Source organism: Varanus komodoensis, unplaced genomic scaffold (genome assembly GCF_004798865.1).
Source record: "Varanus komodoensis strain SLA01 unplaced genomic scaffold, ASM479886v1 scaffold1, whole genome shotgun sequence".
NCBI classification, from domain to species: domain Eukaryota; kingdom Metazoa; phylum Chordata; class Lepidosauria; order Squamata; family Varanidae; genus Varanus; species Varanus komodoensis.
In genome coordinates this window covers 77,153,826-77,179,485 of record NW_025335268.1, presented here as the reverse complement: position 1 = coordinate 77,179,485, position 25,660 = coordinate 77,153,826, and the positions used below count along the sequence as shown (strand labels likewise).

Here is a 25,660-nt window from a genome sequence, read left to right as displayed (position 1 = left end):
GAACAGTCATCTGCTTTAACTTGGAGTCCACTGTGAGCAAGGGTTAGACTTTGTGGTCTTATCAGCCTATTCTATTCATTGCCTGCAAATAGTAACATCTTCTTGAGCACATTAAGACATCTGAAGCCCAAGAAGCACAATAACCAAGTTATAGCTTCATAAAAGGAAATGGCTATTATCACCTCAATTCTAAATTTCCTTTTAAACAGGTGTTTCTGGCTCTCATTACTATCTAAATTATCTTACAGAAGGCATTCTACTTTGTCTTCACAGCTGATAACAAGATAACAGTACATCTGAATAATAGTATTTTTGTATAATAGCAGTTCAATCAGCAAGAATACTTCAAGTTCGAGTTTTAAACAGTCTAGAAAGACAAGGGACAGCTGCCCAAAATGTATAAAATGTAAGAAATTGGCTACACAAAGCAGCTAAAAAGAAATAAGGATACCCTCCCCCACCTAAGATTCAATAAAGCAATAAAAAGCATTTTCAGATTGTCAAATATACTTTTACATTTCTTCATTACTTTTGCAACATATTGTAAGTAGAAAAGTCTCCAACCATTCCAAAATTGTAAGTGGTTCAAAACACAGTAAGCTCATCCTTAGACTAGGTGGATTACCAAAAGCACCGAACTCTAGTTACTCCACTGTGTGCAGTTTCACCCTTAGTTAGCAAAGAATTATGATAATACACTATATGTACGAGTAACAACCAAAATGTACATAGGCATTCCTTATTGTGAACAAGCCCAAAGAAGCATAATTATCTGGAATTCCTTCCTAATAGAACTAAGTCACAATCAGTCCCTTTAAAAGGACTGCTAAAATTTTTAAACCAATCCCAGTGAAAAGTGAACTCTCATTGGCTTTAGTAAAACTTAACTCACATATTAAAAGTGTGTATTGAAAGTTTCCCTAATCTGGTGCCTTCATACATGTCTGACTACAATTCCTATCATTCTTTGCCACCATGGAACATGTTAGAACACATCTACAAGCTACCAGATTGCAAAGGATGGACTATAGGAATGCAGCCTTGTTAAGACAAGCCTTTCAGATACAGTCAGCTTTGACTATTCTCTCATTATTCATAATTGATAAGGCTGACTATATTTTGCTTTATGAAACTCTTTGACCATATCATCAGAAAGAGGTACAACATTAAAATAACCTAAGGAAAATACACACTTTCTGTCTAATTTTGTTCTAATCAATTACTATGAATTTGTCAAAATTAATATTATAGTTGCATTAACCATTTTAGTGCCATTCAGAATTATAATCTGTGTAAAAGAAAATACAACTTGTGTGGCTTATCTGAATAAGCTGAAAAATACTGCCACCATTTTCAAACAATATTTTATCTAAAGAACATTTTATTGTATTAAATATTTACTAATACTTTAATAGCACTTTTGTGTTTGATCCTGCATAACGAAGCTTGTAGACCTATTCAGAACAACCTTGATGGTTCTAAAAGTGCTTTTTTAAAACAGCACAGGGTCTTTACCCAAAACAATAGCTTGAGAATGGGAAGAAATTTTCTCAAGATTCAGATCATGCATTTTGCCAATAGTATAGTAATTGACTATAGTAAATGACTATAGTAATTTTGCCAATCCTGAAAACTTCTTCAATTAATCTCTGCCTAAATAGTTGCCAGATATACTGGAAAAATGTGTGTGGGATCCTAAGTATCTATGAGATCTGTCTACAGGAAATTTTTCAACCCCACTTCCAGAATTAGTCCATGTGTGTGTGTATTACATTATACATACTCAGATTCAGTCTTCAGCAAATCTTTTTGCTGAGGACTTAAGGACTTCAGTCAGAGGACTCAAACCTAATTCTCTTTCCCACTTCATAAGGTGGGATCATAGACTATGCCTCTCCTTTCTGCCTGCATACCTTTCAGCCATTGGCCAAGGGATCCTACCTCTACGTTGTTCTCTGCTAGCAATATTCCCTCTTGCACTCCAATCTCCAGCAGAGAGTGTGTGAGCATGTGTGCATACATATGTGTGACTGTGTGTGTGTGTGTGAGAGAGAGAGAGAGAGAGAGAAAGAGAGAGATCATCTGTATACTCTGTATACCTGCTTTACTGATATATTAGAGACATACATGTTGCCTTTTTTGAGGCAAGGTCATATATGTAATAGCCTTCTACAGTTTATGTTCATCAATTTTGGGGAATCATAAGATAAACACAAACCAATAACAAACAACACCACTGACATCCAACCTCTCTTCCCAAAATACCAAAACAAATAAGAAAAACCATCAGCAATTCCATTAAAAATACAACTCAAAACCATGAAAAGCTGTGCTTCCCTGAAGATATGTAGCAATTAGTGATGGAGTTTGATGTGTTTCAGTTGCTAATGCATTCCAGATACATGGGGCCTCTGTGAAAAAATCTGCATCCCTCATACCTGCCAATTTGACTGCTCTCAGAGGGCCCTTCATTGCCAATCTTGAAATGTGCACAGGCTGGTAAGGATAAAGGCATTCTTTCAAATAACTTAGAACCAAACCATGTAAGATTTTAAAGGGTAAAATCAGCACTTTAAATTGAGGTGGGAAATACAATGGCAGCCAGCACAGCTGACAGAAAAGAAGTGTCACAAGTTTTTAGACCACTGAACTGTACACAAGCTTATGTTTTCAACTTGCCTTTACAGGCAACCCTACATACATCTGGATGTTACTAGTGCATGGATAATTGAAGCAAGACCAGCATTTTCCAGACAGGGTCACAGCTGCCAAATGTTACTGTGCTTGTAAAAGCCCCTCCACCACCTGAGCTTCCCTAGTTAAAATGAGCCCAGAATACTCTCATACATTCTAAGTGGTACACATGATCTTACTGAGGGAAAATTCAATCCTGTTTAAGAACAGTTATTAGCCTCCATGCAAAGTGATCTATTTCCCTACTTGTAGTATAGTATCTTAATTAAGAATCAGTTTGTTTGCCCTCATATAACCCAATCTTGAATGATGATTCAAGAGATTTGACAGCCTCCATGGTTTCAGCAAATGGAAATAAGTAAAACTATGTAACATACACATGCTGAAGAATCTTCAGCCCAGATCTCCAATTTACCTAGCAGTTTTAGGCAATGTCAAAAAGCATGGGGGACAAAACAGGACCTTACATTACCCTATAGGTAGTGGCCATGGGGTAAAACAGAAGTCCCTCACAAGACAATCCACTGTGACCACTCCTCCAGAATTATGAACACATTGATCAGTAAATTCAAGAACAGTATTTATTTAATTTCTATATCATCCAATAAGGCAAAGTGCATCCTCTCCCTTCCCCTCTCTGCATCACTATTTAACAAAGACATAAAAGCAAATACCAAACTAATTTCTGATAAAAGGAAAAACATATTAAATTTGAGGGTGGGAATCATAAATATCACTGGTCATCCAATGCATCTCTAGTGATAGCAGATTGATCCTCAAGGTTGCTTTGGAATAAATACCATTGAATTGATTAATGTTCAACATCATAAGGCTATATTATAAAATCTTCAATAAATTTCTTTTCTATTAATGTTCTATAGTGTAATAAATAGATGTGAAAAAGGAAGGCGTTTCCAACCTTAAGGGATTTATGAATGGACTAAAGTACCAGCAATAATCTATTTACGCAATGAAATACAAAGGGAAAAGTAATTCAACTACGGGAGTAAGAACTGTTTTAATTGTTTTAAAGCAGTCAGTATTAACACTTCATAGTTCTTGGCTTCTATGCCAACAGCTCAGATGAATAGAGCAGTATACTTGTTCTCTCCCCCCATATTTTGAGTGAGATCAAATCCTAGTTTATATCAAATAGAATGAGGTATACTTTCAATATTCAACCTCAAATAGCTTCTAAAATACACATTGTTTCAAAACTGTATGCCTCATTTACTATAAACTGTGGAATACAAAACTATTCTGTTAAATGTAAAATAATCTCATCTTTTTATCAGCACATTTTAAATGTATGAAAGGCATTCTAGACATGGATAATTCCTACCATACTACCAAATTACACGAGGAAAACTCTTAAATACATTTTTCTCACAAACAGTAAGGGACTTATTTCTAACATTAAATATGTTTTATTTTGGGTTATGAGTATGGCAATTATAAGCTTACAGAGGCAAAACAACCTTTTGTAGACAATCTTCAGGTCTCTCCACTCCAGAAAGCTGCACATTTTCGGTTTACGGGCTAAGACTGTTTGAACAAGTTCTCTTGTGATTTTCTTCTTTTCTTTGTCAGACAACGGGACATACCACTTCTGAAGTCTCAGCTTCCCCTGACGGCTAAAAAGCAACATAAACTGCATCTGTTGAGTTAAATAAAACCGGGTTTGATGTCAGTCCTTCAGCCACATTATGTGGATTGTGTTTTGCTTGAAAATGCTTTCCAACATTAAAATTGCCAGCATTATTCACTAATTAAGCTTTAAAGCAAGCACTGGGCAAAGCATTTCAAAGATGCTGCAGACTATGTAAGGTATTTTAAAATAACAAGTATGTACAATATGGGAAATCAGAGGAGGAAATTTATCTAAAATAATAGACTACCATAATTGCTGAATGAACTTTAAAGCTACAACTGGAATATATACACTTAGCAGTTAATCATAATACGATATACACTGGCATCCTTCTACTGAAATCAAAGGTGACATATCAGCACAAGTTGCTAGACCATCATCATATACTGCTGCTTTACTGGTTAACACTATTACTGCTGCTTTCTTAGTTAACACTACACAACCAGAGAATTCCTCAGCTCTAAAAAGCTATCAACTCATATTAGACTTATTTCTACTCTAGATTATGCTATTCCAGGTCCACAAATTATCATAATATAGTTAACAAGGGAAGATATTAAGCCTTCCTCCTACACCTTTCATAGCCGCACACAAGAGGGAAATTAGATCAGATTAGCTTCCTCCACTGAAAGCAATATAAAGGGACAATCTGCACATGCCCAGAATTCCCTCTTCTGTTCAATGAAAGGTATGGGAATCTCTTTCATTTGGTGAGCTCAGAAAAAAGCAGGAAAACAGATAAAGTTTTTAAAAATTATACACAGATTGTAAGGTATACTAAAAGATGGGTCCTAGGTTTCAAAGGACTGAAAGCAAGTAAAGGAACTGATACATTTTGTGTGACACACAGAATAGCAGGTTCTCCTAACTAAGCATGTTGTGACACATTTTTCCCTAATAATATAAATAAATATGCACTCATTTCTTTACTGAGAAAAATAAAATGAACTACAGATTTCATTGTTCAGGAAAAAAGTTTCTAGACTTGGAGATCGCACACAAATATTTAAGATGTGCCATCCTTACAAGATGGCAGTAGCTCAATAGTTTTATTTCTATTTATGGTATACTTCCAAGGTTATCATACATACAGAATTGTGTCTTTCCCCAATCTGAAAATAGTTCTTCATGAGCAGATCTGGGTTACTAGTAAACACACTCCTGCTAGGCCTACCTATCACCCTCTGATGTCTTTGCCAATTACCTTAATGGTCCAAGACAGTTCCTCTTCTTTTTTAAATCTGAAGCTATGAGAAAGAAAAGTTAAAGATGGGCTTTTGCCCTTGATTCTGGCAGTCTCACAATAAGTTTGAGACACAGTGTTCAGCAGTTTCACACAAAACAACACACACAAAGAACAAGAATTCTGACCACTGTTCTTTGGCATCAGTTCCACTTTTTCAATAATTAAACAGGGAAGACCTATCCAGCATTTTAATTTTGATTAGACAGAAGACTTAAGATTATATTTTTTTTAAATTCCTTTATGCTCTGCAGTCTAGATGAATTTTGCTTCCACTTTTAAAATATTTTAAAACAAAAGAGGCTCCTCCAAACCAACAACCAGTACAGTGGTACCTCGACTCATGAACACCTTGGTTCATGACCAATTCGGGTCACGAACAAAAATTTCATGAAAATTTTGACGTGGGTCATGAACCCCGCATTGGGTGGTAACCAAAATCGCAGCCATCTCCCCACCCCTCCAAGTGGGGAGATATCCACGATCGCAGTTGTGTTCATGCAGGAAAGACGGGCGCAATCTCGGCCGTCTCCCTCCCACAACCAACACAATCTCCCTGCCCCAAGTGGGGAGATGGCTGTGATCGTGCTGGGGGCGCGGGGGAGATGGCCAATATTGCACCCATCTCTCCCACCCCCAGCGTGCCCCATTCGCGCCCGCCTCTCCCTCCCCCAGTGTGCCCGCTATCGCTCCCGTCCCTCCCCCCTCCCAGCATGCTGGGATGATGGACACATGCAGGGATGACAGGTGCGATCTCAGTCGTGCTGGGGGGGGGGGGGGAGATGGCCATGCTTGTGCTTGGGATGGGGGTGGGGAAGATGGTCACGATCTTTGTTGTTCTTTGTCACTTTGCTTCACATTTTTCTGATTAAAAAAAATTGGTTATAGAACGGATTAACCTTATTTACATTGAACCTTATGGGGAAATTTAACTTGGTTCACAACCAATTTGGGTCATGACCAGATTCCTGGAATGGATTAAGTTCATGAGCCAAGGTACCACTGTACCTGTAAAAGAGCAAGATTATGAACTAAAGTTATTGTTCTAAAAGTGAGTTACAATTAGGAGTCATCACACATCCTACTCACATATAAAACCACTATCAGGATGATACTGTATAGTGGGGGAGGAGTGTGTGAGATTACCACTTTGTCTGAAACATAATTAACTATGTAAACTGAGGCAAGAGTGCTTATTTCTGAAATCTGGATCTTTTACCTCCAAAATGGAATTAAAAATATCTAATTGTCATGTCCTGGAAGTATTTGCGGTTGAGAGCCTAGGATTTTGAAGTCTTGTTCCTGAAAATTGTTGCCTTTACTGTAACATTTCCTCCCTATAGTGACACAGTTATTTAAAAGGTATCATTTGCCCCTTGTTTTAAATACAGTTAAGGCACAATCTTATTCTAGTTTATACAGAAATAGGTCTTTTTTTTAAAATTTACAATAAATTATATAGACTTATTTCTTAGACCTGTTTTTGTCTAAACACGCATAGGATTATACTCTTAGAAAAGCAATCTTTACAATCCAGTCAGAGAAGCTTAGGCAAATTAACAGTAATTTATTTCCATACAAGCTATACATTTCTCAAGTTGAACATGTGGATGTTCGTCCTCCCAATTATCACATGGTAAAGGGGCTACAAAAGAAGTAAGCAAAAAAACCAGAACAGATTTACCAATTCTCTTTTTAATATTGTTTAAAATTCAGAACAAGATATAGTTATGGTTATTTCTGATTTCACTATTCCTAGAGCCTTAGATAAGAAATAATTCAGTTAATGAGCTAAACTCCAACAACAGCAGATGGGCAAAGGGGACTTTGGACAACTGTACGGATTATGGTTATTACATTATATCCACCTTTCTTCCCTTTCGAAGGAGGCTAAGGTGGCTTACAAATTTCTCATTTTCATTTTATCCTAACAACATTTTGAGGAAGATTAGGCTGGGATTTTGTAACTGGCCCAATGTCACATAGTGTGTTTCACGGCTCATTAGGGATAGAATCTGGATCTCCCAGGTCCCTGTCTTAATGCCTATGCCTTACTGGCATTCAGTAAGCTAGAAAGAAACATATATATTAGAATGTATTTGCAGCGATTAACTTCCTTGGTGAAAAGCTGGAAAAACATACTTCCTTTTGAGCAGTCAAGTTCCTCTTTTAGAAAACCAAAGTATTCATACTCAGAACACCTTCTCTCTCAGCATATACATGCAAGGTAACAGCATTTAACTCCAGATTCGGAATGTCACCATCACCAGTCTTAAACTCTCGCACACTTGTTATTTACAACTAAACATTTGAAAGGGATGGCAGAGAGTGTAGTTCATTCTGGCTGAGAATTAAACTAAAAAAAACAAAAAAGCAGAGTAGTTAATGTGCCTGTGACGGCAGCTAATGTATGAGGCAGCAACTCTGTCCCAAGAGGAACTGCACACAGCTCCTGCTTAATTCAGCTCAAAAGAAAGAGAAGCAGAACCCACCAGAAAATGCTCCAAGCTAAAATAAAAGCGAGGGGAGGGGGATTAAGAAGAAAACAAAAGGGTTGAGGAAAGCTGCCGGAGCACCTATTATCTGCCCACCTGGGCACCCGTTCCTACCAGGACGACCCCATTAGATGGCACAATAGCCCCCTGTGACAGACACACACCGCACAAGAGGTCATGTGGTTGCCAGGAGCGGGCAAGCAACCCAGAACAGGGCCTAACTCTCCGGGGCTGGGGCTGTTTTGTTGTTCTACAGGCACGCTTCGACACAGCCATCTCTCAAACCTTGAGGAAATACTCTGAGCAGAAAGCGGCTGTTGCTACGGCGTCTCTCAAGTGTCCACGCACTATCTGATCTTCTGGGGGTGCGTGTGTACGCACAACACGAGACGGGCAGAGCGAGCGGCAGAAGAGCTCCCTGGGATCCTCCAAGCCGCCGCCGCCGCCACTACTACCAGCACGTCCCCCGCCAGGACACAGGCAGGAACGGCTCGGCGAGGAGGCGCCTCCGACCGTTATGCGCGCGCGCTCGCAGCCCAGCCCAGCCCAGCCCAGCCCGCCGCATCACTTACCGTTACCCAGAAGCTTCGGAGGCGCGCGGCAGCAGAGGACTCTCCTGAACGTTCGCGCCCGCCGAGGGTCCGCAGCTGCCGCGCTCGTCCCCTTTCGACCGGAGCAACTGAGGGGGAAGGGAGGGCTGCTGCCGGCAAGTAGCCCGAGCAAACTGAGGCGGGGAGGCGGAGCCGAAGGAAGGAGGGCGGCCCCACTTCGCCTCAGCCACCAAACTTCATTCGCCCCTCCTAGCCGGCCAGCACACCCCGAGGAGGAGGAGGAGGAGGCAGGGAGAGTTTCCCGTGCAGCCAATCCCTTGTGCGGGAGAGGCGGGAGGGGTAGTGACCGGCGAAGGCGACTACCAACGGGACGCAAAGGGCAGGCAGGGCAGAGACGGGCCAATAAGAAAGCGGAGAAAACGTAACGTTTTCCGCTTAGCCAACCAGAAGCACGAAAGCAGAAAAGAGCAGCCAATCAGGCCACCACGTGGTCCCCTTCCAGCTCAAGCAGGCACAAGCCACTATCTGTGATAGCCGGAAAGAAGCGCGAAGAGCACACATGCGCGGCGCGGGCGGGGCGAGAGGCGGGCCGCTGGTCCTCACGCCCTCGGTTGTCATCGCTGAGGCGAAATCTGTGCGGTGGTTCCCGCGCGCACACCCGTCTCCTCTGCAGCTGGATTGCGGAGGCATTGTGATGAAGCTTCCTAGAAAACTAGCAACGAATTCGTAATTTAGCGAGAAGGTCGCCAGGAGACCGGCACGGCTGTGTGCCTGTGTGTGGGTTCTGCGAGTCCAGCTGTGATCAAATCATCGCCACAACAATGACCTGGAGAATACGCGAGGCTAATGATGGAAGATGCGCAGGCAGGAACTCCCAGTGTAGGCAGCAGGTCTTCCTGGTCTCTGTCCCAAGAGACCCTGACGGGAACGACCGATTAGTGCTCCACTTCTGAGGGCTGGTTCCCCGTCCCCACTCGTGAGGTTCTTTGACTTGCCTGACCTGCCCCTATCAAGCGCACCTGGCGGCCGGGACTGGCTTGTCTTTTCCTCAAAGAACGTGTTACGTGGTTTGAAGACACATGCCAAAGCAGCTTGGGCACCCTGAAGATGATATCAAAGCATCCCCAGATCAGAATAAGTGCTTTTGAAGTCGTTTCATTGTACACAAACACAAGTTGCCTTTTCTCCATGTGTGGCTCCGTTTTCTTTCTGTACAACTCCAAAAATCCAATATGAGTTGGCTTCTAAGCAGCCCCACTAGCCCTCTGAAAGCAATAGAGCAGGCCATGTGCTTGCAGGAGGGAATACATTCGTGGCAGTAAACCTGTGTGTTCATGGTACAGCATGAGTGTCTGAAGCAGCTTTTACACTGGTTGCAAAATGGCGCTGATTGATTGTGTGTGCAATATAAGTTGTGTACATGTTGCTCGGATGCTATTGCGAAGGGTGCCGCAGAGACCCAGTTTAGAAACAAGTCTGGTACTCCGGATTCGTTCCTCTCAGCTGTGCCTCTCTTGCTGCAGCTCTGAAGAAATGGATCTGTGTCTTCCTAATGCTCCGCACTGTAATTTCCACTTTATACATACCTATGACTACTTCAGTTATTAATATTTACTTCTATTCACTACACAAGAGCTTAAGGCAGTACACAACATATTAAAGTACATTCTCTGGATGCAATTAAAATCAACAATACAATTAAACTAAGAACATAGTATGACAATGCAACATTAGTCTCTTCCTCTTTTCCTGCCTTCACTACACAACAGTAGAATCTTTTGCATTGTTAGTAAAAGCAAGGAAATTGTTACCTTGTCTACCATCTACAAGAAACCTCAAGGAATGAGGAAAGACATATTTTCTCTGGCTTCAGGGAATTGCACTATTCTTAGTAGTATAGCCCAATCCCATGTGGATAGCAGAGTTAGAATTAAACTGCCACTGGAATGAATGCATGTAAGAAGCCAGTGGCAGAATGTAAAATTATGACTAAGGGAGCCCCCAGTTCAAATTGCCACTCAGCCATCAAATTCACTGGGTGACTATGGACCAGTCGCTCAGCCTAAATTACCTACAGAATAAAATGGGAGTGGGAAGAGGACAACCATATAGACTGCCTTGAGCTCCTTTGGAGAAGAGCAGTCTACAAAAGATAAAGGAAGTGCAATAAATATTGCATAAGAAGTGCAGTACAGGACATGTTGAAATGGTGTCTGATTTAAGTAGTATTTCAAGGGCCTTTGGCAGCTCAGCAATGAGTGACAGGAGTGTAATATAATTCTGAGGGCAGAACAATTTGCTGGGAAGAGGCCTTGCTGCAGCTAATATATATCCTCCATTTTTATGTGATGTGGTACAATATATGTTGAAATCTGCTCTGAGCTGGAGAGATGAAAACATATAAATCTAAACAGTAAATAACGAGCATTTGGAAAAGGGCACTGGATAATACAGGACGGTATTTCTACTATCAGAGTGGTATGAGAAGTTAGTCCAAGAATAACAAGGGGACATTGACCCAGTTTGGTTCTCATCAGAATTAGAGGAATTAGCTCCTCTGCAATAATTCAAAAGTGAAAGTTAAGTATGAATGAAGATTTCTTTTGAAGTTATTTTCAAAATACAGTTTCACTAATCCACTCATCTTCATCCCCCTATATTTATAGACTTTAACAAGATAATTTTAGAAGATAACAATCAGAATTCCTAATACCTTTTAGCTTCCTATTATTATCTCATGTATTAGTGCATTCCCCCAGGACTTACTTAATATGTTGTAGATAAATTTTACAATAGATGTCTTATGATTACATTTTAATTGTTCACTAGAAATGTGTCTGAAAACAGTTGAGTAAAAAGCTTTTCTGTCACAAAAAGCAAGTAGATACTTCCCCATCCCCCCAAAAAGGAAAATGGAAATAGGAAAATGGAAATATATAACCATAGATGAAGACACTGAATTGCATAATATTTAGATACATTAATATATAGAAATAGATGAAAATTTAGAAATAATTACTGTGATTCACATGGAAGCACCCCCTCTGGGATGCACAACTTAATGTCATGATGGGGTGGAGGAGCGTCAGAGAAGCTGGGAGTAATGCCTGCAGGAGGTCAGGCTGTCTCACCAGGCTGGTCTGCTAGGAGGGTCATGCAAGGCAGAACGGTCAAAGCAGAGACATCATTCTATGATGCATCCTCCCTCTTCATGAGGAATAGTCACTCAGCAGAAGAGAATGAATATTTCTCATGATGATGGGGATGGAGAAATTCCTGAAGGGCAGCTACTGGACAGCTGAAGGAGACCCTGGTGGAGGATCTTTCACAGACAACAACCATGATGCTAAAGCTGGTACTGCACAGAAGAAGGCAATGGTAAACCACCTCTGGATCTCCTTACCTTGAAAACCCCAGGTGGAACAGTTCAAAATGAAACAGGTGATAGTGGCAGAGAACCCCAGGTCAGAAGCCACTCAACAAGCTACTGGGAAACTGCAATGGGCAAGCACAAATAGGGTTGTCACTAACGGTGCAACTAGGCTAAAGCTAAAATGAAGTCTAGTGGCTGATATGCACAGAGGTGAAAGGAAAATCAGATGCTGTACAACTTACACGAGTAGAACATGGAATATGAAAAGTATGGACCAAGGCAAACTGGAAACCATGAAGCAGGAAACTGAATGGTTAATCATTGCAGTACTCAGTGTTTTGATACTAGAGAAACGCAAAGTGGTTTACTCTGGAAATGACAAACTCAGAAGAAATGGAGTAGCTCTAACATGGAGGCAAGATGTAGCACCAGCAGTAAGGAACTATATTGCAAAATCCAACGAAATAATACCGATCAGAATTTGTGGATACCCTATCAACATAACCATCATTCAAATATATGTGTCAACAACAGATGCTGAAGAGAAAGAAATTAAAAACATTTATTCAGGTGTTCAAGAAAAAATTAATAACATGCCAGAGCAAGACGTGCAATTAATTCTAAGTGACTAGAACACAAAAAGATGTGTTGTCATGAATCATTTTTGAGCTCCTTTCAAATAAATTTCAACCAACCATATAACCACTCATTTGCTTTCTTGTAAAGTAGTAAAACTTGCCCACATTTCCCACATTTACACTTGGTGAGGTGTAAATTGATTCTATTTATGTGATTCTAAAGGCACAATCTGCTGCATGTTTTGATAGAGAAAAGATCTGCAATTCCCAGCATGCCCCAGCCATTATGCCCCAGCAAAACTTTTCTTTATTTAAACATGCACAGGATCGTTCCTTAAGACAATGCTAAGTTAGCTAAGGGCTCCTATAAAAACTTCCTTTGGAACAAGAAGAATGGAATCACTGATTTTTGATGGGTAGGTACAAAGTCTGTTCACTGATAGATACCCTTAGGTTGACAAAGTGCAGTGACTGGAAATCTGCCACACTATCTCTTACGTTAAGTACTGTCAAATGATGAGAAACTAGTTACATCATGGACATAACTTAGCATTTATTTATGTGTTTATTTATTGTATCCACTTGAATAATTAAGGTCAATATATTAATGTTTTCATTCACTAATTTATCTGATACATACAGAGGGGACATAAATAAAATATTTTAAACTGCCAGTTAATTCTATATTCTAACTTCTGAAAATTAATTCTTACTAAAAACTGCACCTCTGACTCTTTGAAAGGTCAACTGGAGTCTGCAGATGAGACAAGAAATATGCGGTAAGTAAACCAAAAGATCTAATTCTCTTGTCTTTCACTTTGTCATAGCTTGTACGAACAATACGAAATGTGTACTTTGACATGTTAAGGATGAGAAAAGGGAAGTAGAAAGTCTGCTTTGTGAAAGTAAACATGATGTGATGCAAGCAGGCTTGGCAGAGAAAAGAAATGCTTACATAAAACAAGGTTGAAATTACTTGTTTTGCAAGCCTTGCCTTGTTTTAATACATACTAAAAATGCAATTGCATGCATTAGGTTGACACAGGGGAACGTTTCTTGTCTAAAAAGTAAGAGTAGCAATTAATAGCTAGGCAACTGGCTCTTTTTCTGCCATTCCCATGCCAACTTACGCAGCTCTAATAACACTTTGTTGCTTTTGCTGTTGTTAGTTTTCAAAGTAGCATTTTATGCCAAGTCGCTCTGTTTGACTTGTATTCTATCCACCAAGTTCTCCTGTTTGTTTTTTCCAGCCAGTTGGTAGTACCTGCCCACTGAACAGTCTCAGTCGCATTGGGCTGTATTGTGGTCTTCTTTCAGGGATGGACACACTGGTGAATGATAGTACCTACATGAAAAATGTAGATTTTTTCCTTGATTTCTATGAGCAGCTCCAATTTCCTTCTCTGGGGAACATTTAAAAATAGCTTCTAAAGGAAAATTACACAATGAGATAGTTCTATCTACACTTCATATATGTGTGTCCCACTTTCTTTGTCTTGCTTTTCCATTCACTCCATTCTATTCCTCTGTCTCCTGGTTATTCCATTTCCTACTACACCTTCCTCAAAGGCCAGTTACTGTTCTATAGACATTGAGCATGCTCAGTCCTTATCAGGTGCTTTTTTGGGGGGGAGAGGGTAGTCCCCCAAGGTCTTTTCCTAAATATCTTTTTGTACATCTGCAAGCCTCTGCATTTCCTGAGTCTGCACTTACTGCCATCTCAGATGTTTTGCCGACATAAGTGATAGCATTCAAAGAATAAATAAGAATTAGACTATCAGGTGATGTAAACAAGTGTAAAATGAAGCACACTGGAACAAAAATAATCCTGGTTTTACACCAGCGTCTACAGAAAAAGTTCCTGCGACTGTAATGGATTGGTCAGAGATATATTTAAATATATCTTGCAGCTATCACTGAATACTGAGCATAGTTCTGGTCACCCCATTTCAAAAGGACATATATGGTTGATACAGAAAAAATGCAGGAAAGGGCAATTGAAATAACCAGAGTTGGAGTATCTTCCCTAGAAGAAGAAACTAAAGCACACTGGACTCTTTTATTTTAAAAAAGGACAACAAGGACCATGGTAAAATGGTCATGGTAAATGGCCATGGTAAAATCATGCAAGGTGTGGAGATGGTGGCCATGGTAAAATCCATGGTTTGGAGATGGTGGCCATGGTAAAATCATGCAAGGTGTGGAGATGATGGACATAGAACAATTGCTCTGTAATACTAGAACTTGCAAGTCATCTGGTAAAATTGATTGGTAAAGAATCTAGGATGCTCAAAAAATGTATAATTTGCTGCTATAAAATGGCTCTGCAGCAGTGGCTTGAAAGGGGAATTAGGCAAAGAGGAAAGGTCCAGCAATGACTACTAACCACTTTGATTACACTGAACTTTCAGGCTAGAAGCGGTAGCTCTCTGCATATCTGGCAGAGTGCAAACAGGGAAACAAGGTGACAAGTGCTACCTTTAGGCCATGCCTATAGACATCCTTCTCACCTTTAGTGTGCAATCCTGTACACACTTAAGAACAAGCTCCCTTGAAAGCAATTCCACTTCCTTCCGAACAGACAAAAATATACTTGTATGTGTTCCATGGGTCACTGTTAGAAACAGGTTGGTGGACTAGATGCATTTAGTAGGACTCTTAGGCTATATCATTAAAAAAAGAAGTTTTCTTATGACATGTTATCTCTGTCACAGTTACAAAGGCAGCAGCCAGCAAGCATGACAGATTTTAACAATTCATGGTGGACTTTGGATATTATAATAACACTGGCATTGAATTAGAACACCATTTGATTCTACTCTTTAGTATTGCCTTAGATTTTAATGAACCTATAGAAGTTCCTGTGGAGCTTCTGAACCAAATGTTTCAATATTATGATAAGGATAATAATTTGCACAGTGTGATTTTCATTATGTCACAGATTCAAAAATATGCACCTTGATTAAATATGACAATATAGCTCTTGCAAACTAGTAAGTCATCCAAATGTATTGGGAACTCTCTTGGCTGATTCTCCTTCAAGCACAAGCACTGAAAGAGTACTTTGGCAATGTCCAATGTATTTTCCTTTTAATTGTAATTGTATGATTCATTGCTTTACTGTGTTGAAGATCATGAGATCTTCTAAGCTACTGCTAAAAGTTTTCTAAAACTGGAAATCTGACATCCTAAGCAGGATGTTTAAAATTAAAAATCCAGATTAGGTGACAAAAGAATCTAGTTCATGTCTCTTAAAGTTAAAATGTAGTATCACTCAGGTGGGGATTTGTAGCGGGGACTGAAATGGCAAAAAATGACTACAGCTAGGAAAAGCTCTGATGGTGGATGGTGAATTTGCTCTCAGATCCCTTAGATCCCTGCTCTCAGATCCCTTAATACCACCTATAGTTCAGTTTATATAAGGGATGCATTTTTAAAAAGCAATTTAAATGATGTAGATGTTCTAAAATGTTATTGCTTACTTTTTAAATTTCTCCTTTTTATTGTTTGAAGGTTTTATTGTTTTAAAATGTTGCATGACACTTCAATGGCTTTTAGTAAATAAAATGCTCTATAAGCTTAACAATAAATGCACCAATAACTCAACCAAAGTAGCCCTTCATTTTATTGGCTGTGAATGGGGAAGTGAAATAGGGAGAGCCCTTTTGATCCAGCCCTTTAAAATCGTTTTCTCTGGTATACAACAAATACCTTATCACCCCTTGTTCAGGGAAGCTTCATGCTTAGCGTGTGGAGAAAAAAAATAGCACTAGATGAGCACAAATGCATCTAGACTTACTGACTGTTAAGGCAGTTTTAAAGTGGTGAAGCGTACTAAGCGATACCTCCCATTTTCCAACATGTTGTTGCCAATATTAGGGCTTTTATTTCATTTACATCCATGATGTAGTCTAACTGGCTCCATTAGGGAAACAATATTACCTATTCTACAGCATGAACCTGCCCTGTGCCACTAGACCTTGACCAACTCATTATTAGTGGAATGAAGCCAGAGAGATGCATGATTTTTAAAAATGTGAGTGGAAAGTGCTTCAGAACTATGACACGGGCTACTGCAGAGAGCTGGTCCTTTGGCAATGGCCTCCTTCTTGCTTCAGGCTGCCTCATGAGCTGAACTTAAGGCCCTTATTACAGATTCATGAACAGATGACTTTGATTTGTTTTGGCAGCTTTTGCAAGCATCGCAGTCATGCGGAAGCAAGAACAGCCATGCATTTCTGCCTGCAGAAGAACACATCTTTTTGTTGCTCAGGCTGCTTGGTACAGATCATAAAACAACAAATAAGGCCATTGTATCTTTGTTGTACATTTAAAAGTAAATAACACAAGTTTTAGCCCTGTGTTTCTTGAAATAGTTCCCTATAATGCACATTATGAATATTGAAAGCACAGGAATTAAAAAGGGGCATGAACTGAAGACAAAAATATCAATAGGGTTGAACTTATGTCTAAAAGGCTGGGAAAATAGAATAGTCTTTGCCTGGTATCCAAAAAACAATAAAATCAGTGCGAGGTGGACTTCATAAGTGAAATTCTATTGGCAATAGAGGGAAGAACTGCCTAGGAATATTTATTTATTTATTTATTTATTTATTATTTATACATGGACGTTCAGTTATGGCCACTGGCAACTGATAGACTTCCCACTGAATCCTTAAAAAAAGAAAACAAGCAAAAACAAAAGCCTTGCTAAATCAGACCAAAAGCCTATCTGTTCCAACAATATGCTTCCCACAGTGCCCAGCCAGATGATGCTGGAAAACTGGGAAGCAGAAGAAGCCCACTGCAATTCAGAATTATGCTGCCTCTGATCTTGGAAGAAACATTTAACCATTAAGGTCAGAAGTTGTTTACATCCTTTCCCCCCATGAATTTAAACCCCTAGACTACAATGAGCTTTCTCTTAATCACCATTTAATTCCTACCTCTAAAATAGGAAGAGGGGTAGGAAGAGCTCTGTTGAGACAGCCAAGCAAATGTCCCATCCCATAGGAGAAGCAGAAGCAGAGGAAAGGGCAAGCTGTCCGTGTCTTGCTTCCCAAAAATGGCACCAGGTGGTCCATCCACAATTGGCCAGTGGGCCATGGTCTGCTTTTTGCTCACCACAGTCCCGGTAGGGCGAATCACAAAGCTCAGACTTAAGTGAGTTGAGGTATCTATGGATATTGATCTATTTCATTTCTCATGATTTCTTAACTGATATAATTTATTTTTTCTGGAGCTAAGCAACAGAGAAGCTTTCTTATTTCGTTATTGTTGGCATTTTGCCTTTAAAACAGATGTATTATATATTATTATAATCTGTTTGATGAAGAACAGGGCTAGATTTGCAGGAAAAAGAACTTGATGATGATATATTTTTAACATCTGTAGAGCTTCATAAAAATAAAAAGTAGAAACATGGATATGGCAGAATGGATCAGGAGTGTTTCAACTGCCTTATACATTTAGAAATGGTGGTGACAGATGGTTGCCACCATTATTTCAGTATGCCTGAAATTTTAGCAAACAACAGTTTGTCCTCAAAAGCTTTATTTATATACATTGAGAAAGTATTGAAATAGAAGTCTGCCATGAGAAACCCAGCCCATCAGAGCTGATGTAGTTGCATAGTCCAGATTAGTTTAACTTACTTGTGTAAAATTGTTCTTGGAAGATATCAATTCAGAATATGTGTGAAGTGATCACAGGATTGAAGACTTGTCCTCATTAACTGTGAAGTCGACTGACTTCCCGTGCTTTGGTGATTTACATCACCAAAATGGTACTCTCAGTACACACAAGAAAGGCACTAGCAGGAGAACCCTAAGATTTGCACAAGTTTAAAAAAAATAGGAAAAAAGTCCTAATTTTATTTAGGATTTTAAGGAGGAACACAAATAGTTCATTGAGGACTGAAAATTCTGACTATGTTACACTCAGCACTGGGGATGAAATCCATGCCAGCTCCAATTTTTTTTAGGGCCCCTAGGCAAAGTACCCTTAATAGGCCCCTTCCCTCTGTGAACCTGCCTTCTTCCTACCATTGTCCCCATCTGATATTGCTCCTCATCCTTTTCTCATCTTTGCTACCACTTCCTTGTTTAACAGGTGGAAAACTGAACTACTGCTGCTCCTCACAAGCACCACCATTATCTGAGTCAGAGCAAGAAGGCAAGGAAAAAAGCAGTAAATGGGAGGAGTAACTCTGGGGGCTCATGTTGGAATATGGGAAAGATAAAGAATTGCCAACAATGCCTTTTGATTGCTAGTTCTAGGATCCCTCTGTCAGGAAGCACCACTAGGCTATTTCCCATTTTAGAGACTAGGAGGATAAACATACCATGTATAAACATGGGGATGTATTACAATTCTTCTCTGTACATACCTGCTTCGCACTACCAATTGGTGATAAACCGAACGGGCAGCTGCTGTGTCCCAAATCAGCTACATGCCCAACCCATCCTTCCTTTGGTTGCAACCACACAAAGCTCCTCCATTCCATTCCATCTAAATTCCACCTGTGGAAACCCCTCCAAGAAGCTAAATGGATCTTCCACATTCACAGACAGCACACTTTTGAATGCCAAATGCTGGGAACCAGTGCCTGGCTCCAAGTTTCTGAGGGCCTTTGGGCAAAATGCACCTCTCCCTCAGTGAGTCTGCCTTCTCACCACCACTGACACCAACCACTAGTGCTCCCTCATCTGATTTTTTTATCGTTTGGGAGCCTGTGAGTAAGTTGGCAAAGCACCTACTTCTCTTTCTCACCACCACCATTGTCTCAGCCGGAGAGAAGGGCAGGTGAGCAAGCCTCTAGCTGGTGTCCAGCCATGCCTACCTTTGATGCTAGCCCTGGGTAGAAAAGTGGAGGTGGGTCCGGGAATAGGATTAAACATGCTGGAAACAGGTATGGCTGGCAAACTGAACAAGAGCATTCTACAGTGCACCCTTTATTGTTGCAGTTCCCACTTGTAGACATTATATATCAGGAAGAAAGATAGAAATAATGTCACAGCATAGCACTGAAAAGGAGTCCCATCCCAATCTCATATGCTGAAGTGTTTGCCTAAACCAGGCTTAAATCATTCCAGACTGCAAGAACTATACCCTTTAGGGACGTGAATGAGTTCCTGCACGGGAGGCAGACAGTAGTTACTAAGGCTTCAAGCCTTAAAATCTTACTGAGAAGAATGCAGCAATGAACACTAGGGGAATTACTTTCTAGGAAACATGTGTAAGATTGGGTCACATGAGAATTATTTCAGAAGCCTTATTTCTCATGGTGGCACACACATTACAAAGGAGTGATTGTGTGATGTATAGTGCCATTCACAACATTTTTTCTAGTCCTAATCCCTCTGCATTTAGAAGTGTACTAGTCAAGGGCTGCATTTATACACATCGTGTACAAAAGCCACTGAGATATTGGTGCATCATGGAATAAATTCTCTGCATAGTAACACACAGTTGAACCAAAGAATTGTAACACAATTTCTCCATCATCCTCCCATCAGAAATCTGTGGCATTTTCTTTAACTATATGTAAAGTTAACTCCCAAAATTTCCCATCAAAATTTTCAACAGTTAAACATAAGACAGAATAAATGTGGACAACCTGTTAGTTAACACACATACACACATTCAGAGAGAGAGAGAGAGAGAGAGAGAGAGAGAGAGAGAGAGAGAGAGACTATATGTAAAATGAGCAGGAAATTGTATCTGCAGAAATAATAGTCATTGTTATTTATATCAATAAAACATTCTGCATTTCATTTCCCTGACTATTTTTCTGGTAGGAAAAACAATGAATGAAAACACTGGAGGGCCCCCAGTAGTAGATTAGGATGTCAGGACCTCACTCAAATTTCCATGAATGGGCAGAGCAATTGCACAATAAAAGCTTCAGGCAAAAGCACCCTTTCTCATAAAATGTCAACCAGTTTTTATATCTATTGCAGCTAAGATACTACACAGATGCTTTTCCCAAGTAACCTGGCCAGGGAAGTTCAATGTTGAAAAAGTGGCATGTAATAAACACCTGGCCTGGCAGTGGCCCTCTTGGGGAAGGACCTGTAGCCAAACATCCGCTCCAGGAATGATAAACAGGAATAAACAGGAAGCCTGACAAACAGAGCACGGCTTTGTTAACCCACGCTGAAGTGAGCATACAGCAGGACTGTTCCCTCATAATGTACCACTGCCATTTTAAACATGCAACTTCCGCCTGGCCTAGTCATACATTGGTACATGGTGTATGAACCTGGACACTTTGTGTTTATGGACCAAACAACCTGAGAACCGATTGCAACACCACTAACATCAGGTTGTTCATCCATGCATGACCCAAATTGTCCAGGTTCACATGTCACAGAGCAATGTACCACTGAGCTGCTTGGCGGTTGCATGCTTAAAACAGCAGTGGCACATTCCTCGGCTAATTGTGGGCTAATTAAACCATGATTGATCATTGGATTTAGGACAGACAATAATGGGCTGAAGTCAAGATTCCAGCTAGGCATCCGGAAATATTTCCTGACTGCTAGAGCAGTACAATGGAACTGAGTACCAAGGGAGAATGTGGACTCTCCCACACTAGAGGCATTCAAGATGCAACTGGAGAGCCCTCTGAGAGGGATGGTTTCGCTTGGTGTCCTGCACTGAGCAGGGGGTTAGACCCGATGGCTTTCTCGTCACTTCAGACTTTACTATTCAATGATTCTATGATTGTTACAAACAAATTGCATCAGTGCCTTCTAAACAGACCCCACTTCCAAGATTATCTGAATTAAGTAATGCACATGTAATGCAGTAAAATCATTCAAGCCAGTGTTGAAAGTTACCTAGGTTCACCACCGCTCAGGTGGGCTGCCTCTCCTAAGTTACCGGCAACAAAGGCTTAAAACTAACACACACGCCCTTTGCTTTTCGCACACACTGTTTTCCCATAGCCCTTTACTTTTATCTGAAGGGAACTTGGCATTCAGACTGTAAATGTTCAAAACCCTGATCAAGTGCTTGAAATGAATGCCTTCTTTTTAACTACCAGATCTCAAATGGCCCTTGTAGGTCTTTGAGACCTTTTGTGAGTACAGCATTGGAGACAAAGGTTAGTACTTTTATAGTACTGTTATCTCCGCTGCAGCACCAGCCACTCTTGACAACATGCAATATGTTTGTGAGGATGAACCTGGTAACAAAACCTCTATGAATATTGTTATCTTTACTTCATGGCTTCCCACCATCTGTTCACCTGATATAAAACATCCTGACAAACCATGCCAGACGAAGCAGTTTTTCATCTCTATATGCAGCCAACTGCCATTAGTGTGGCAAAAATCTGGCTGGGTAAAGAAAAATATTCATAAGACGATTGGCTTAAATCTCCGTTGTCGGAGAAATGATTTTTTAATGCAGTGACAGCTGTCTCTTGTTGGCAGGTGTTCAGACTGACAGCTTATCTTGGTCCTGGATCATTTGCTTTATAGCTGGCTGTAGCATAACAAACAGAACCTTTTGATCTACGTATAAGCACACAGATCACACTAAGTGTACTTACTGCTGTTCGGATATCTTGTTTAGTTTTGCACAGGCAAACATATACAGAATTTGTTATTTCTCATATGGATATGTATGTCGGCTGCTTTGGAGGTCAAACCTCCCAACATACAAATAATTCAATAAAAAATAAGGGCAGCATCCAATGCTGCTGCTACAGTGGCAGAAATAACCACCAATGCAATAGGAAGTTAGGGCTTACTAAGGCAACGAGAAATGATCAAACGCTTAATGAGACAAGTCAGCAGAAGTCAAGGAAGAAAGCTCTGGTGTCTTGTCCCATTGTGTAAGTGGTATTTTTGGGTAGTTACCTGAGCTGACCATTGTGTGGTGTGTGAACTTTTATGTTACTTTCAAGTTGCCAGTGCCAGGCTGCAGAACCTCTTTTAGTCCAAATTCCATTTTGAGACACTCTTGGGGCTACATTCCAGTACAGAGTGAGGCCCAAGGAAAAAGTGCCGCAACCTCTTAGTTTTAGCTTAAAACTCTTACTGCTTGTAACTCAGGCTTAAGAGAGGCAATTCCATGCCTTAGAAAGTCAGGGGGAGGGACTACACAAATGCCGAGAAAGCACCCACCAATTTGAGGTCGGAGAAAAGGAGGTGAGGTCAGGGCAGGTGGTAGCCTTCTGGGGAACTCTGGTGGATGAACAGCACTGGATCTTGTCCCGCATAACCAGCAATAACACTCATCACAAATAACATTCAGCCTGGTAAGACTAATGAAATCAGTCTATTTATATGACATACACATATGTGAAAACCATATAAGCCATTATAAATGTATGGACAGTACAAGTGCTAACAGAAATTACACTGCACTAGCCAGTGGAGCTCAAAACCAATGGCATTTGCTGGTGCAACAGATTTTCTAGGGAATCTCGTCACACCAGCTAGTGCGATTGCTGTTGCTCTGGTCCCTTATGCTGGGCTCAATGTAATTTACATTAGTGCTTCTGCCTTAATGGATACTGCTCTGTAGCAGCAGCAGGAGGATGCCCAGGAATCTTGCCAGGCAATCGGAGATCTCAGTGTTGTAGGGGTCAACAGGCATACAATATCGCCTTTCCCTTCCAGGGTAGTAAGCCATGGTGGAGTAGCAATATTGTTCATGTCTTGATTCACTGTGTATTCTTCCAGAAAGGGTTAAACAACCAAGTTTTTCTCAGGTTTCATGGGATCATTAGATAATCACATACTGCAGGACACCATGTGATCTCCTTGGTTTGCTTTCTAACCTAGCAAAAGATATTTAAATGATCGTGACATCCTGCCACTGGGAAAATGGGATTTTCCTTGTTGTCAGTGTTGAGTCACATCACCAAAACCCAGCACTACACAAGACTTTAGCCAAACTCTCTCAGTCAATGCCCTTTAAAAAAAGCCCTTAATTGCATTGCCCCCTCACTTCCTTGTTGGGAAAACTGAGAGCCCTTCCTCACTGTCCAAAGAGCTGGAAAATATTCACCTGCTCCTCTCTGCCAAGTCATTGGTTGCTGCTACTATAGAGTTAAAGCAGAAGTAGAGTTAAAGCATTTTCACAAGATCACCCATTCCATCTCTGAATGAGGGGGACAGGCCAGCTGTCCTTTCCAAAACAGGCTGCCTCACAAAACAGTCCTTGTGTTGACTGCCTCTCTTGTGAGGAGGGCTTGCTTGCTTTGAGAGACACTGAACAGCAAGTGACAAAACAACCAAGAAAGTTGCTCTTCTACCAGGTTCTGTCAGGAGTTGTTCAGTCTACCCACAGGTATGTGACAGGTTTTACAGTAATGCTTGGCTCCAAGATTTGAAACCTGTTATTGCTGCCTTTCAGAGTATCCAGTGGGCAACTCAGTCTGTCTCCAGACACCTGGTCTTGCCCCTCTCCATGTTCTCTGCTCAGATCTTTCAATCATCCTGAAGATTTTAAGGGGCATCAGGTTAAGTTTATCTGGAGACTTCTGAACTTGGACTCAAGTCAGAGGCACTATTTCAGATGATATTAACAGCGGCAAGAAAATTCTCAGGGGGAATGGGAGAGTCTTAGCAAGACCTACAGCAGTTTTACTCAATCTGGTGCCTGCCAGATATTTTGGACTCTAATTCGCATGAACCCCACTCATCCTGGCAATAATCATGAATGTTGCAAGTTGAAGGATAAAAATTCTGCAGGGTGCCAGGTTGTTGGGAGGAGGGTAGAGGAATAGCATTTAAATACACTAAAGATTGAATTGCAACAAACAAATAAGATAAATACTGTAAGAGTATATACCTCACAAAAACTATAGCAATATGATCAACACAACTCTGACAGTAACCCTTTCTTTAAAAAAACAAAGACATCTGTATCACTTGCATACATATTTAATACATAAGCTCTTTTAATTGCTTTGTACACTCAGCATGTAGAACCAACGAATTAGTTCTAAGTAATAATCACATGCTGGAATCTGTCTGAATAGTCTTTGTGTTCACAAGTATGATGTGAACTTGTTGCCTATGCAATACGGAGCAATGCTAAACCTCTCAGACACAAAGGAAGCTGTACAGGATGTCCTGGCCCTGACCTAGCTGTAATCTGATGTACTATTCCACTGATACTTGGTTTGCTTTGTAACCGAGAAATGGTCCTGCAGTACTAGAACAGACTGGTTGTCTCTTGCACAGGGCACAAGAACTCATGGAATTCTCTGCCCAGACTGTTTGCATGCCCTGTAGAAAATGTAGAAATAGAGCTTAATGATCCTGACTTCTCTTCTGGGGAAAGCGACTGCAGTTGTGAAGGATCATAAAGGTGCAGTTGCTAATTAGGCTTTTGACAATGGTTTGGGGGTTCAGTTTTTTTGTTTGTTTACTGGCAACTAGAAATACAAATACATGTCCAATTATGTATTTATGGCGCACTCATTACCTGTGCATTCTGTCTTTCTTCTATGGATCTAAGTTACACATGGATGTGATGATCAAAAAGACTTAATTAAAAGGAATATTAAGGAATATGCAAATTCATCTGTGCCCCTGTCCTGGCTCAGCCCCCAAAATCAGGTTTCTTTAGCCACCTTACCCCCAATCCTGCACTTTGTTGGAGAATTCTTTTCAGCTTAAGCCAGGAACAACTCCTGCTGCATTAAATAGGACTTTTCTGGGTACATGTTCCTAGAATTTCATCCTAAGAATGAAACAAGGTGATAGATATGGAGCTCCAGCTAGTCAAATTTTTGTGAACTACCCAGAGGGCCTCAGCTATTTGGAGTGGGGTATAGAAATAAATTAAAATACCTAAATAAAGTTCCATCTTCTCAATAACACCTAGTAGAATACTGTGTATAACATGATATTGTGTGTGTTCTTCCCCACTACAAGCCAATCATGCAGTAAGAATACACACATTTCAGTTACATGGTGCATTGTGGAAAGAAACTTCTGCAACTACCTTTTCCTCATTTCACCAGCATTTTAAAAAATTAAGTCCTTGAGACATAGCTTATAGGAAATCTGTGTCAACATCACATTTTACAGCAGTATAGCAAAAAGTA

General features: G+C 40.4%; 1 protein-coding gene across 7 annotated transcripts in view; it reads right to left on the bottom strand.

Annotated features, from left to right (window-relative positions):
* Positions 1-8,919, bottom strand: part of AP1S2 (adaptor related protein complex 1 subunit sigma 2) — a 48,324-nt gene extending 39,405 nt beyond the window's left edge. For 3 of the 7 annotated variants that reach the window (XM_044430217.1, XM_044430200.1, XM_044430209.1), the window contains exons 1-3: positions 8,656-8,918; positions 5,550-5,592; positions 4,173-4,351 (exon numbers count right to left, since the gene is read on the bottom strand). In XM_044430217.1, coding sequence (XP_044286152.1) covers positions 4,173-4,351 — 179 coding nt within the window. In that variant the 5' untranslated portion in view covers positions 5,550-5,592; positions 8,656-8,918. Of the gene's footprint in view, positions 1-4,172; positions 4,352-5,549; positions 5,593-8,655 lie in introns of all 7 variants that reach the window. The other 4 variants (XM_044430172.1, XM_044430225.1, XM_044430192.1 and 1 more) reach the window with 3 other exon arrangements.
* Positions 8,920-25,660: the final 16,741 nt, after the last annotated feature.